General features: G+C 43.9%; 1 protein-coding gene across 2 annotated transcripts in view; it reads right to left on the bottom strand.

Moving 5' to 3' along the window:
* The window catches only part of pyroxd2 (pyridine nucleotide-disulphide oxidoreductase domain 2), a 54439-nt gene that overhangs the window by 30351 nt on the left and 11962 nt on the right, over nucleotides 1–12126 (bottom strand). For both annotated transcript variants that reach the window (XR_007249577.2, XM_048551402.2), the window contains exons 4-6: nucleotides 6595–6668; nucleotides 2241–2396; nucleotides 1015–1168 (exon numbers count right to left, since the gene is read on the bottom strand). Coding sequence is in view for 1 of the 2 variants with exons in the window: in XM_048551402.2 (XP_048407359.1) it covers nucleotides 1015–1168; nucleotides 2241–2396; nucleotides 6595–6668 (384 nt within the window). In the remaining variant the exon portion in view is untranslated. The remainder of the gene's footprint in view (nucleotides 1–1014; nucleotides 1169–2240; nucleotides 2397–6594; nucleotides 6669–12126) is intronic.

Below are 12126 nucleotides of genomic sequence, written 5' to 3'. Positions count from 1 at the left end.
AACCCAAGCCCTGACTCACAGCATCAGAGACACGGGTTCAATTTCACCCTCAAGCGACTGTCAGTGTGCAGTTTGCACTTTCTCCTCATGTTTGCATGAATTTCCTACCAGTGCTCTGGTTTCCACCCGCAGTCCAAACATGGGCTGGAGAGAGCAAACTGTCCATGCTAAATTGTCCCATAGTGTCCAGGGCTGTGCAGGATAGGTGGATTGGCTGAGGTTAAATGGGGGTGGTGTGGGTATGGGTGGGATGCTATTCAGAGGGTTGGTCTAGACTTGATGGGCCAAACGGCCTCTGTCTGCACTGCAGGAATCCTATGATTCTATGTTGGAAGGATTTACTGATGGGGGGAGAGTTCCATCTCAGTGCTGACAGCCCTATTTGGGCAAGGGTCATGAAATGAAGGAGGGGGTAAGATACTGGAAGCACAGTGGTATGTCCTTACCTCTGAGCAAGGAGGCTTTGGTTCAAGTCTCACCTACCCCATAGTCATGTAACAAACTTTCTCAACAATTTGATTAGGAAAATATCTACCTTATGGAACTCTAGATGTGGTGTATTAGGAGTGAGATGACTGACCACCAATAACCAATAACCATCTGCCTTTGTCCTATGACTCTAAGAGGAGGATTGTAGGAGCTCAGGTAATGATTGCGTCTCCACTCTTACGCCAGGAGACCCTGGTTCAAGTCCCACCTGCTTTAGAGGTATATACCAGCAGATTGATTAAAAGTATACCTGAAGGAGGGGATACGTCTTTAAAACTGATTGCAAAAAAAATCCATTCTCGCAATTGACATTTGTTCTACATTCAACGCACAAATCAGGACTGAAAGCAGTTTATCAGTTTATCCCTGTCATTTGTCCTACCTTTCACTCTTGGCAAATTGTCTGATGCATTTGTTTAAAAAAGGAACATTTGCAGCATTTCAAAAACTATGCCATCGACCGCAACGTTCCCCAGGATGTCTCTGTGAAGGATGGTATACAAACTGCAGCTTCTGTTTGTTTACCTGTTTGGATGAGAGGTTTGAGAGTGCGTAGGGACCGTATCTTCTGCGTCAGCGAGCCACCAGTTAGTGATGGGACATCCACGGGTACTGCATCCAGTAGAGGTTCCGCGGACAAGGCCATGTGATTGATGAAAGCCTCATATTCAGCGTACGACTAGCAAGCAAAACACAACTCACACGCTTAGACATCGGAAAACATGTAACAGGGTCATTCAGACCATTACGACAGTTCCTTCTGCAACCCACATGTACCAGAGACTGACTCTCACAGTTATCCATCTTTGGAGGAGCTGCACGTCGACACTCGGAACCCTCCTAGGATTTTCAAACAGATATCAAATGGTATCTACCATCCTCACATTCCCAACACTCAGCCCTGACCTGCTATCCTCCTTGAGGCATCTTCCAACACTCGTCTTTACGACCCAGAATGCACAGGAGCCGGGATGCTTCGGTCATCTCAATCTAAGTGGTAATTGTTTCCACATCCAGATGAGTGTGAGGAAATATAATAGTTCCAGAAAAAAAACAGAATTGGATTTATATAGCAACTATCATGACCTCATGGACATCACTGGATTTATTGCACATCCCTAACTGCCCTTGAACTGTGCGGCTTTTTTGGCCGTTTCAGAGGGCACTTTTGAGTCAATCACTTTGCTGTGGGTCTGGAGTCACATGTAGGCCAGTCCGGGCAGGGATGGCAGATTTCCTTCCCTGAAGGGCGTTCATGAAACAAATGATTTTTCCCGACAATCGGCAATGGTTCATGATCATCAGTCGGATCTTAACTCCAGATTTTTTTAAAAAACTTGAATCCATGGGGGCATTTGAGCCAAGGTTCCAATAACATCAGCTGAGTGTCTGGATTAATGATAATACCTCTTGGCTATCACCTGTCTGCATCCTACATTGCATTAACCTGGGCTTCTCGAGTACTAACCCAGCTAACATTACCACTACACTACCATCTCCCCAGACCATAATACTCTTATAACAAAGAAACAAAAAGCCTTCAACTGAAAATTAAATTTAAAAAAAGGACTTTTCTCTGCCTCAATTCCTCTAAATGTTTCTCCAGGGTTATGTCCACAAGATCATATTTCAATTGCTGGACATTCCAGGACAATTCTGGAGAGAGTGTGCTCTGCTTGAGTCTGTGTGTGAGCCTTGGGAGACTGACTTTTTCTGGGTTAGACGAGAAACTGTTTGTCAATTGGAGTTACCTGTGCATCTTTTGCCGAAAACTGTGCAATTTGTTTCTGGGTCTCTTCCATATTATTGCCCATCAGGAGTGAGCGAGGTGGTTTCCTTCCAACTCCATCCTCCAACATCGGGGTGAAGGAAGATGGGTTCCGGATGTGTATCTTTAATCCATGTTTCTGTTGTGGGAAAAGAGTATTGACTTATGCTTGGAGGACGAACTTCTCCGATTTAACTCAATCGAGTTTGAACGCGTGGGTACAATCAGCGCACGATGTCGGGATTTTGAAGTGGGGAACAGTAATAAGGTTAGGAAATTGCCAGGAAAGGAGCAGGAGAGGGATTTGGATATGCTCATTCAGATAACCCAAAACAGCAACAAGTTCAGCACGTAATAGGGAGGTTAAATGGGATGTTCGTCTTTATGTTGAAGGGAATAGAGTATACAAAATAGAGATGTCTCACTGAAATGATACAAGACGACAGCTGGAACACTGTGAATAGTTTTGGGCCCCTTATCCAAGCAAAGATAGAACTGGCATTAGAGACAGTGCAGATAAAGTCCAAAGAAGGTTCACAAGGTTGATACCCGGTATGAAGAGACTGTTTTAGGAGAACACATCAAGTAAGTTGGGCCTGCACTTTTGGCGGAGTGACTCGATGGGCCGAATAGCCTTACTTCCACTCCTATGTCTTATGGTCTTATGGTCTACTCACTGGAGTTTGGAAGAATGAGAGGAGACTTAATTAATACATGATGTGGAGGTGCCAGTGTTGGACTGGAGCAGACAAACTTACAAGTCACATAACACCAGGTTAAAGTCCAACAGGTTTATTTAAAATCACTATCTCACAGAGCAAAACATAAGGTTATTATCAGGAGACTGACAGGGTAGATGTAGAGACGTTGTTTCCCTTTTTTAGGAGAGTTTAGGACCAGACTTTTATAACAGAGCGTTGTGAATCTGTGGAACTCTTTAGTACAGAGGGCTGTCGCGGCTAGATCATTGTATATTCAAGGCTGAGACAGACAGATTTTTAATCAGTAAGGGAATCGAACCAGGTGGGGCAAAAAAGGGAGGAAGGTGGAGGTGAGGATTATCAGATTGTACTAAATGATGGAGCAAACTCAAAGGACTGAATGGCCTCCATCTGATCCTGCATGTTGTGTTCTTATGGTTTTATGCTGCTGGTGCACAGAGACAGCCTGGCTTAATGAAGGTTCCCTCACTTTTAACAAGATAAAGGGATCTGGAAACAGGTTGCACTAAAGAATGGTGGAGACAGATTCAATAATAAATGTGTTAAATACTTGTAGCACAGCCAAGGACAAACACTAAAATGGAATGTGGATAACTCTTTCAAAGAGTTAGCATAGAGGCAATGGACCAAATAGCCCCTTGCTACATTGTACAATTCTATGAAATCAGTGCAAAACAGGAAAACACAAGGGCCAGTGGCTATTAAACTGGAGGTAGGAGAAATGAGGAAGTGAGAACAGCCAAAGCACCCAACAGGTTTTTCAGTGTTTACAACAACCTGCATTTGCATCGCCCTTTACTGCAGTAAAATATTCGCAGGAGCATTATCAGGCAAAATCTGACACCAAATGACATAAGATGATCTTAGGAAAGGCAACCAAAAGCTTGATGAAGAATAGGTTTTAAGGAACATCTTTAAGAAGGAGATGGAGAATGGTAATGGGCCAGAAACAGAACTGAGGAATCTAATAGATTTATTTGATGTTGAGCTGGCAACTGTTGTTGGGCAGACTGGTGGATTAAGCTTGTGGCAGGGAAACATTACAGAGGTTATTGAAGCCTGCTGTAAAGCCCCATTTAAATTAATTCAAGACAAATTTTCATGTGGATCTGTAGAAACAAATCACTATTTGGCACCTGCTGGTGTAGCAAGGAAGGTGTCTAGGTGGGGGTTGGCAATCCTTCATAGCTTAGAGCCTCCTGTTCTGCATCCTTAAACAGACATACAGGGGGACTGAGGTTTCTTCAAGATGCATTAGGAAATGGAAACAGGCTATAACCATCAGCATCCAGCCATCATTAAGGTACAATGAAGGTACCATCTGTAAAAATGTGAGTTGGAGCTAACAATTCAACAGTTCAACAGGATAGTGAAGAAGGCATTTGGCATGTTTTCCTTTATTGGTTAGTGCTTTGACTATAGGAATTGGGATGACACATGGTGGCTGAACAGGACATTGGTGAGCCCACTTTTAGAATACAGTGTTCAATTCTGGCCACACTGTTATATGAGTGGTGGGCGTGTGGAATGCGCTGCCGGCAGTGCTAGTGGAGTCAGATACTGTAGAGACTTTTAAGCGACTCTTGGATAGGCACATGGAGGATAGTACAATGTACGGATTGCAGGGTAGTTTGATCTAAGTAGGATAATAGGTCGGCAGAACATTGTGGGCCGAAGGGCCTGAACTGTGCTGTACTGTTCTATGTTCTATGATATACAGAAAAGAATTACAATGGTGCTGTCAGGAATGGAGGGTTTGTAGGGCTTGGGCTTCTTTCCCTGGGACATTGGAGGCCGAGGGGTGATCTTTTAGAGGTTTATAAAATCATTAGGGACAGAGATAGGGTGAATAGACAAGGTATTTTTCCTATGTTGTGGGGGAGTCCAAAATGAGAAGGTATAGGTTTAAGGTGAGGGGTGAAAGATATAAACGGGACCTGAGGGGTAACTTTTTCACACAGAGGCTGGTGCGTGTATGGAATGAGCAGCCAGAAGAAGTGGTGGAGGCTGGTATAATTACAACATTTAAAAGGCATCTGGATAGGTATATGAACAAAAAAGGCTTAGAGAGATATGGGTCAAATGCCAGTAAACTGGACTAAATCTGATTGGGATGTTTGGTTGGCGTGGATGAGTTGGACCAAAAGGTCTGTTTCTGCATCATATGACTCTATGACTGTGGAATAGCTAGCTGCACCTGCACCCAAACATCTATCAATCTCTGTCGTGAATAGTCAACAATGGAACATCCACAGCCTCTGGGGTTGAGGAATACAACAATTCACAACCCTCTGAGCAAAGAAAATACTCCTCAGCTCAGTCCTTACTGGTTACCCCCTCGTCCCAGGTTCTTACCCTCCAGCTCAAGACTATCCAGTTGGGTGAGCCAGAACTTTCATATCTGCTCTGAGTCCTCGGGGAATTTTGATGTTTCAATTTTGCTCAGTTCTCATTTTCCTAAAGCCCAGAGAACGAAGATCCATTTATACTGCCAGGTGACATTTCAATGTCCCTGATGCCCCAAGGTGTTCATTGCTGGGTGAGACCCTCTTCAATTGCACTTCCTCATGGTAAATGTAGAATATCACTTCCATTTGTTTGATTCCAGAACATTCTAGCACATGTCATTTCAGATTTTTGTTCCCTGAGGATGCAAATGGAACTGAAGAGTGTTGTTTACTTTCTACCTTCATAGCATGCTAGCCGACTGCCCAGGATACAAGTCCTACATCACACAAGGTGTTCTTCATAAGGGGCATCAACAAGCTATTTGATTGTGGTGAGAATCTCAACACAACCCAATCTTGTGCTCAACCTCTGGTTTCCAAACTTCATTCGGTTTTGGAGTAGGGGGTTTGCTGGTTGGTGGTCAGGAATGGCAGCCCTGGTTAGTCTTTCATCTTTCCTATATATGGGTTACTTCTGGTTTATGAAACACCTCAACTGTAGGTGTTGGCTTTCAGCCCCAATCAGGAGCTGAAAGTTGCCTGTCAGATCGTTTTTGTTAATTTACCCGTGTGTTCAATGCCCATCCCTAGTTGAAGACGGTGGTGAGCTGCCTTCTTGAACCACTGCAGTCCATGTGCTGTAGGTTGACCCACAATGCCTTGAGGGTGAGAACTCCAGGATATTGGCCCAGCAACAGTGAAGGAATGATGAATTATTTCTAAGTTCGGATGTGTGAGTGGTTTGGACGGGAATTGTAGGCAGCGGCGTTCCCATGCATCTACTGCCCTTGTCCTTCTAGATGGAAGTGGTCGTGTGTTTGGGAGGTGCTGTCTGAGGATCTTTGGTGAATTTCTGCAGTGCATCTTGTGGATAGTACACACCACTGCTACTGAGCATCAGTGATGGAGGGAGTGGATGCTTGTGGATGTGATGCCACTCAAGTGGGCTGTTTTATCTGGAGGGTATCAAGCTCCTTGTGTGTTGCTGGAGCTGCACCCATCCAGGAAAGTGGGAAGCAATCTAGCCCACTCCTGGCTTGTGCTTTCTAAGCAGTGGCTTGGCTTTGGGGAGGAAGGACATGAGTCACTTACTGAAGGATTACTCTGACTTGTTCAGGATACTTTTTACACAGTCAAGGTTTATTTTCTTAAAAGAGAGCTGCCTCACCTTCAGTTCCAAATCTTTGTAAATCTGAGGTCTCAGCAAACTGAGCACATAAGATGCACGGGAAAACTTGAAACCTGCAGTGTTAAAAACACACCATCAGATACATAAACGGCATTAAAACAACTCTGATTTCTGGCTATGTAACTGCAGCATTTCATTCTGAACACGCTGTGCTCATCACAAAACGTTTCCGCTTTTTTAAAAGATGTCAATGAACATAAAAAGCATCAATAAGCTTCAAACTGCAAGCCTGGGCTGCAGAGGATAGACCCCCCATTTGCAGGTGACTCACTATTTCTTGCACTTTCATTTAACAGCAATAGATGTGAGGGCAATTGTTAATTTTAAATCTGGGACTGATAATTTTTTGATAACAGTACATCGGGTCGGCACATCAAAACCTAATAAACATCAGAACACAGAAAACAGGAACAGGAGTAGGCCATTCAGCCTTTCAAGTCTACTTCTCCATTTAATATGATCATCCAACTCGGTGCTCTGTTCCCACTTTCTCCTCATGCCCTTGATCCCTTATGCCTGAAAAACCAAATCGAACTCCCTCTCGAAAGCTTTCAATGTTTCGGCCTTAATTACTTTCTGTTTTAGTGAATGCCACAGGCTCACCACTCTCTGAGTGAAGAATTTTTTCCTCATCTCAGTCCTAGGTGGCCTACCCCTTAAAATGTGACCCCTGGTTATCAGGAGCACCCTTCCTGCATTTACCCTGTGTGATCCTGTTAAAAATTTATAGGTTTCTATGAGATCTCCCTCATTCTTCTAAGCTCCAGAGAATACAGTCCTAACTGATCCAGTCTCTCTGGGGCCAGGCTATAGAATGCCCATTGGGCTTGGGCTTGGAGCTGTCAAACCAGGGCAGGAGCAGGGTTAGTGCCTGGGATTTCTCTCCATACCCATGATTAGAAAGTTGGGGCACAGCCAATATATGGCCTTAAGATAACAAATTGGAGCAACAGAAGGCCGTTCAGTCCGTTGGGGCTACTAAGCCATTCAACAAGACCACAGCTGACCCCTTACCTCAACTCCACTTGCTCCATTATGACCTTTCATCCCCAACTACCAAAAGCTTTTTTTACCTGGCCTGACCTACATGTTACTCCATTCCTACAGTAATGTGGTTGAGCATTAACTGCCCTCTGGACTAATTAGGGATGGGCAATAAATTCTGGCCTAGCTCAGTGAAGCCTACATCACATGAACAAACTTGCTAAACATTCCGTCAATTTCCTCACCTAGTCAATATTTACCTTCAGTTCCACGGGTTTAGTTTAATTGGCTTAAGTCATTGGTTGCAGAGTGCTTTGAGAGGTCCATGCAATTAGCAGGTAGCTGGACTTTTGGAACTTTAATGTACTAGTTACTTCACTAGTCCAACAGGTCTGTTACTTAATTACTGTGTTCTATTCTCCCAGACTTTTGATAAGACAGTCCTTTATCTAAACTCATGTGTGATGACTTGCCTCTGAAGAGCTCCCTCTGATGTGCATATGTTCATTTACATGATAGACATTGAGTCATAGAGTCACCCTGCACAGAAACAAAACCTTCAGTCCAACCAGTCAATGCCAGCCACAATCCCAAACTGAACTAGTCCCACCTGCCTGCTCCTGGCCCATATCCCTCCAAACATTTCCTATTCATGTACTTATCCAAATGTCTTTTAAAATGTTATAATTGTACTACTTCCTCAGGAAGTTCATTCCACATGTGAACCACCCTCTGCATAAAAAAAATGCCCTCATATCTTTTTTAAATCTTTCCCCCTCACCTTAAAAATTTGCCCCTTCGACTTGAAATCCCCTATCCTAGAAAAAAGACAACTACCATCAGCTCTGTCTGTTCCCGTCGTTATGTTATAAAATTCTATAAGATCGCCTCTCAACCTCCTACGCTCCAGTGAAAAAAGCCCCAGTCTATCCAGGACAATAAAATGTGAGGCTGGATGAACACAGCAGCATCTCAGGAGCACAAAAGCTGACGTTTCGGGCTTAGACCCTTCATCAGAGAGGGGGATGGGGTGAGGGTTCTGGAATAAATAGGGAGAGAGGGGGAGGCGGACCGAAGATGGAGAGAAAAGAAGATAGGTGGAGAGGAGAGTATAGGTGGGGAGGTAGGGAGGGGATAGGTCAGTCCAGGGAAGACGGACAGGTCAAGGAGGTGGGATGAGGTTAGTAGGTAGGAGATGGAGGTGCGGCTTGGGGTGGGAGGAAGGGATGGGTGAGAGGAAGAACAGGTTAGGGAGGCAGAGACAGGCTGGACTGGTTTTGGGATGCAGTAGGGGGAGGGGAAGAGCTGGGCTGGTTGTGTGGTATCCAGCTTTATTTTATAGCTCAGACCTTCCATACCCGGGAACATCCTATAAATCTCTTCCAAACCCTCTCCAGCTTAATAATATCCTTCCTATAACTGGGTGGTCGAAATTGGACACAATGTTCCAGAAGAGGCCTCACTAATGTCCTCAGCATGACTTCCTAACTCCTATACACAAAAGACTGAGCAATGAAGGCAGGCGTGCCAAACGCCTTTTTAACCATCCTGTCTATATGTGATGCAAACTTTAAAGAATTATATACCTGAACCTTTAGGTCCCTCTGTTCTACAACACTACCCAAGACCTTAGCATTAATTGTATAAGCCCTACCCTTGATGTACCAAAATACACTACCTCGGATTTGTATTTGTATTAAAACAGAAAGTGCCGGAGAAACTCAGCAGCTCTGGCAGCATCTCTGGTGAGAGAATTAGAGATAATGCTTTGAGTTCAGTATGATTGTTCTTCAGAAGTGATAGGGGCTAGGAGAGTGATATAGCTTTTATATTGTAGATAAAGAGGGGGGTGGAGGAGTAAGTGGAATAGATCAGAAAGATGTCCCAGAGCAAAAGACAATGGTTACGTTATTAACATTAGTGAAGAAATGAAATTGATGAAGAGTTGGGTTTATAGCAGAAAATCAATCACCCCTCTTCAGATCCAAAGAATAGTTGCATTTGACTTGTAATGTTAACTCAGTTTCTCTCTTCATGGATTTTTCCAGATCTGTTGAGTTTCCCCTACACTTTATTTCTGTTTCTATTTCTGATCTCCAGCATCCGCAGTTTCCTGGTTTTATTTTAGGCTTACATTAAAACAGTTGCTTTCAGCACTTCAGAAGTCGCAATATGGTTCACAGCCAATGTGGTATTTTTAGGGTGAGTCACTATAGTAATGTAAAGACCGCAATAGAACAAACAATGAATTTGCATTCAACAGGTTCCACCAAACAGCATGGTAATAATAAGCAGTCATTGAGGGCCAGTCGGCTTAGTTGTCTAACCAGCCAACTTGTAATGCGGAATATTGACCACAGTGTGGGTTCAGTTCCCATGCTGGCTGAGGTTACAATGAAGGATTATCTTTCTCAACATCTCCCCTCACTTCAGGTGCTGTGACCAATCATCTCTCTTTAAGAAAGGTCCCCTATGGTCACTTCACCTTCAACAACCAGACAATCTGTTTTGGTGAAGTTGGCTTAAATGGATAATAGAGATGGGAACCATCAAGGTATTAGATTAGGTTCCATACAGAGTGGAAACAGGCCCTTTGGCCCAACAAGTCCACACCGTATTTAAGAGGTATTCAGATGAACACTTGAAACAACACAGCACACTAAGCTACAGGTCAATCATTGGAAAATGGGATTGGAATAGATGGATATTTGGTGACCAGCATGGACACGATGTGCTGAAGGTCCTCTTAACTGTGCTGTAAAACCATTAATAGCTGACAATGGGATGTGATGGTAGCTGGAAGAACAGCATCTCATTCTTCACCTGGGAACTCAGCAGCCTTTGAGGCTCAATACTGAGTTCAATAATTTTAGGACTTGAGCACCTTCTCCCATGCTTTTAGCCCAACCCCCACACACCAGGCCATGCCCACACATGGGCAGCTACCACAAACAGCCCATTGTCAGCTATTAACAGCTTCCATTAGCAGCTACTGATTCTCCCAGGCTGACCTTTACCCACTCCTTTATTTTCCCGACTGCTGTTCTCGCTCTCTGTGTTCTGGCACCACCTCTATTCGCTCCTATCTCCCACCCCATCTCTAGCGTATGCCACCCTTTTCCTCGCTGCCTTCAGATCTGAGGAAGGGTCACTGGGCCTGAAACGTTAACTCTGCTTTCTCTCCACAGATGCTGCCAGACCTGCTCAGATTTCCCAGTATTATTTCTGTTTTCGTTTCTGATTCCCAGCATCTGCAGTTCTTTGTTTTTATTTGCTTGGTAGGTTCAGAAGGTGCTGTTGGTTGAGCCTTCCTGAATTACCATTGAGTCTTTGTCAGTCACTATGTTGTGTGAACTATCCAGCCCAGCACTCTCAAACTCAGTCTCTGGATGACTCTCAGGGAAAGAGCTTGCCTTGTTTGTGGCATTAGAAAAACAAAACAAATTTGCAAGATTTGAAATTCCCAGCATGAGATTTTGAAGTAGGCTCAGATGTAATATATGAGCAAAAGTTATCAGATCTGTACAGAGGGCCAGAAGATGATGGATTCTGCATTCAAGCAATAGAATAAGCTGATGGGGCCATTCTCACGTAAGCCTATCTTATAAGGGGACATGATGGTGTAATAGTAATATCACGAGACTAGTGCTAAGAGGCACTGCTCTTGGGACATGGGTTCAAATGTCACTCCAAAAGATAGCAAAATGTAAATTCAACTAAAAAATCTGAAATTAAAAAGTAACCTAAGGATGACCGTTGCCAATTGTTGCAGAAACCCATCTGGTTCACGAATGTCCGCTAGGGAAAGACATTACCTGGTCTGGCCTAAATGTGACTCCAAACCCACAGCAACATGCTTGACTCTTAACTGCCCACTGAAAAGCCTCAGATCAAGGGCAATTAGAGAAGTCATGCCAACATTCCAAGAATAAATTTCAAACAAAAGTAACAATCATTAGTTTGTCAGTGACTGGAACTTTTTTTCCCATGGGAAAAGAGCATCATTCCCATTGCCACTTTTTATTACCCATTTCTGGCTGTATTTGGGAAGCTGGCAGTAGGATATCCTTAGTGTGCCATCTGTAGCTCAGTTGACAGTGTTCTCCCTCTGAGCTACAAGGTACAATATTCAAATCCCACTCCAGCAGTTGAGCTCAAAAGCCAACTGGGATACTGACGGAACTGCTGCACTGTCAAAGCTGCTGTGTGGTGGGCATTAAACCAAGGGTCCATCCACTCTGTCAGGTGGAGCTAAAAGATTGCATGGCATTGCCCCAAAGTAAGTCAGCTATTCCAGCCCAATATCTCTCAATCATTAAAAACACCAGACACTGCTGCCTGAGGGAGCTTGCTGTGTATAAATTGCCCACCACATTTTCCAAATTATAACAGTGACAACATTTCAAAAGCAAAGTGCCTATTGGGGCGAAAGATGCTAGACAAATGCATGTGCCTTTTCCATTCTCAAATGGTTGCAGTCTCACCTCCTGGACAGTATTGTCAGGAAACAGGTGTTAGGGTCTTTAC

This window comes from Stegostoma tigrinum, chromosome 20 (genome assembly GCF_030684315.1).
Source record: "Stegostoma tigrinum isolate sSteTig4 chromosome 20, sSteTig4.hap1, whole genome shotgun sequence".
Classification (NCBI taxonomy): domain Eukaryota; kingdom Metazoa; phylum Chordata; class Chondrichthyes; order Orectolobiformes; family Stegostomatidae; genus Stegostoma; species Stegostoma tigrinum.
Note: the sequence above shows the minus strand (reverse complement) of the source record. Positions and strands in the feature narration are given on the sequence as shown.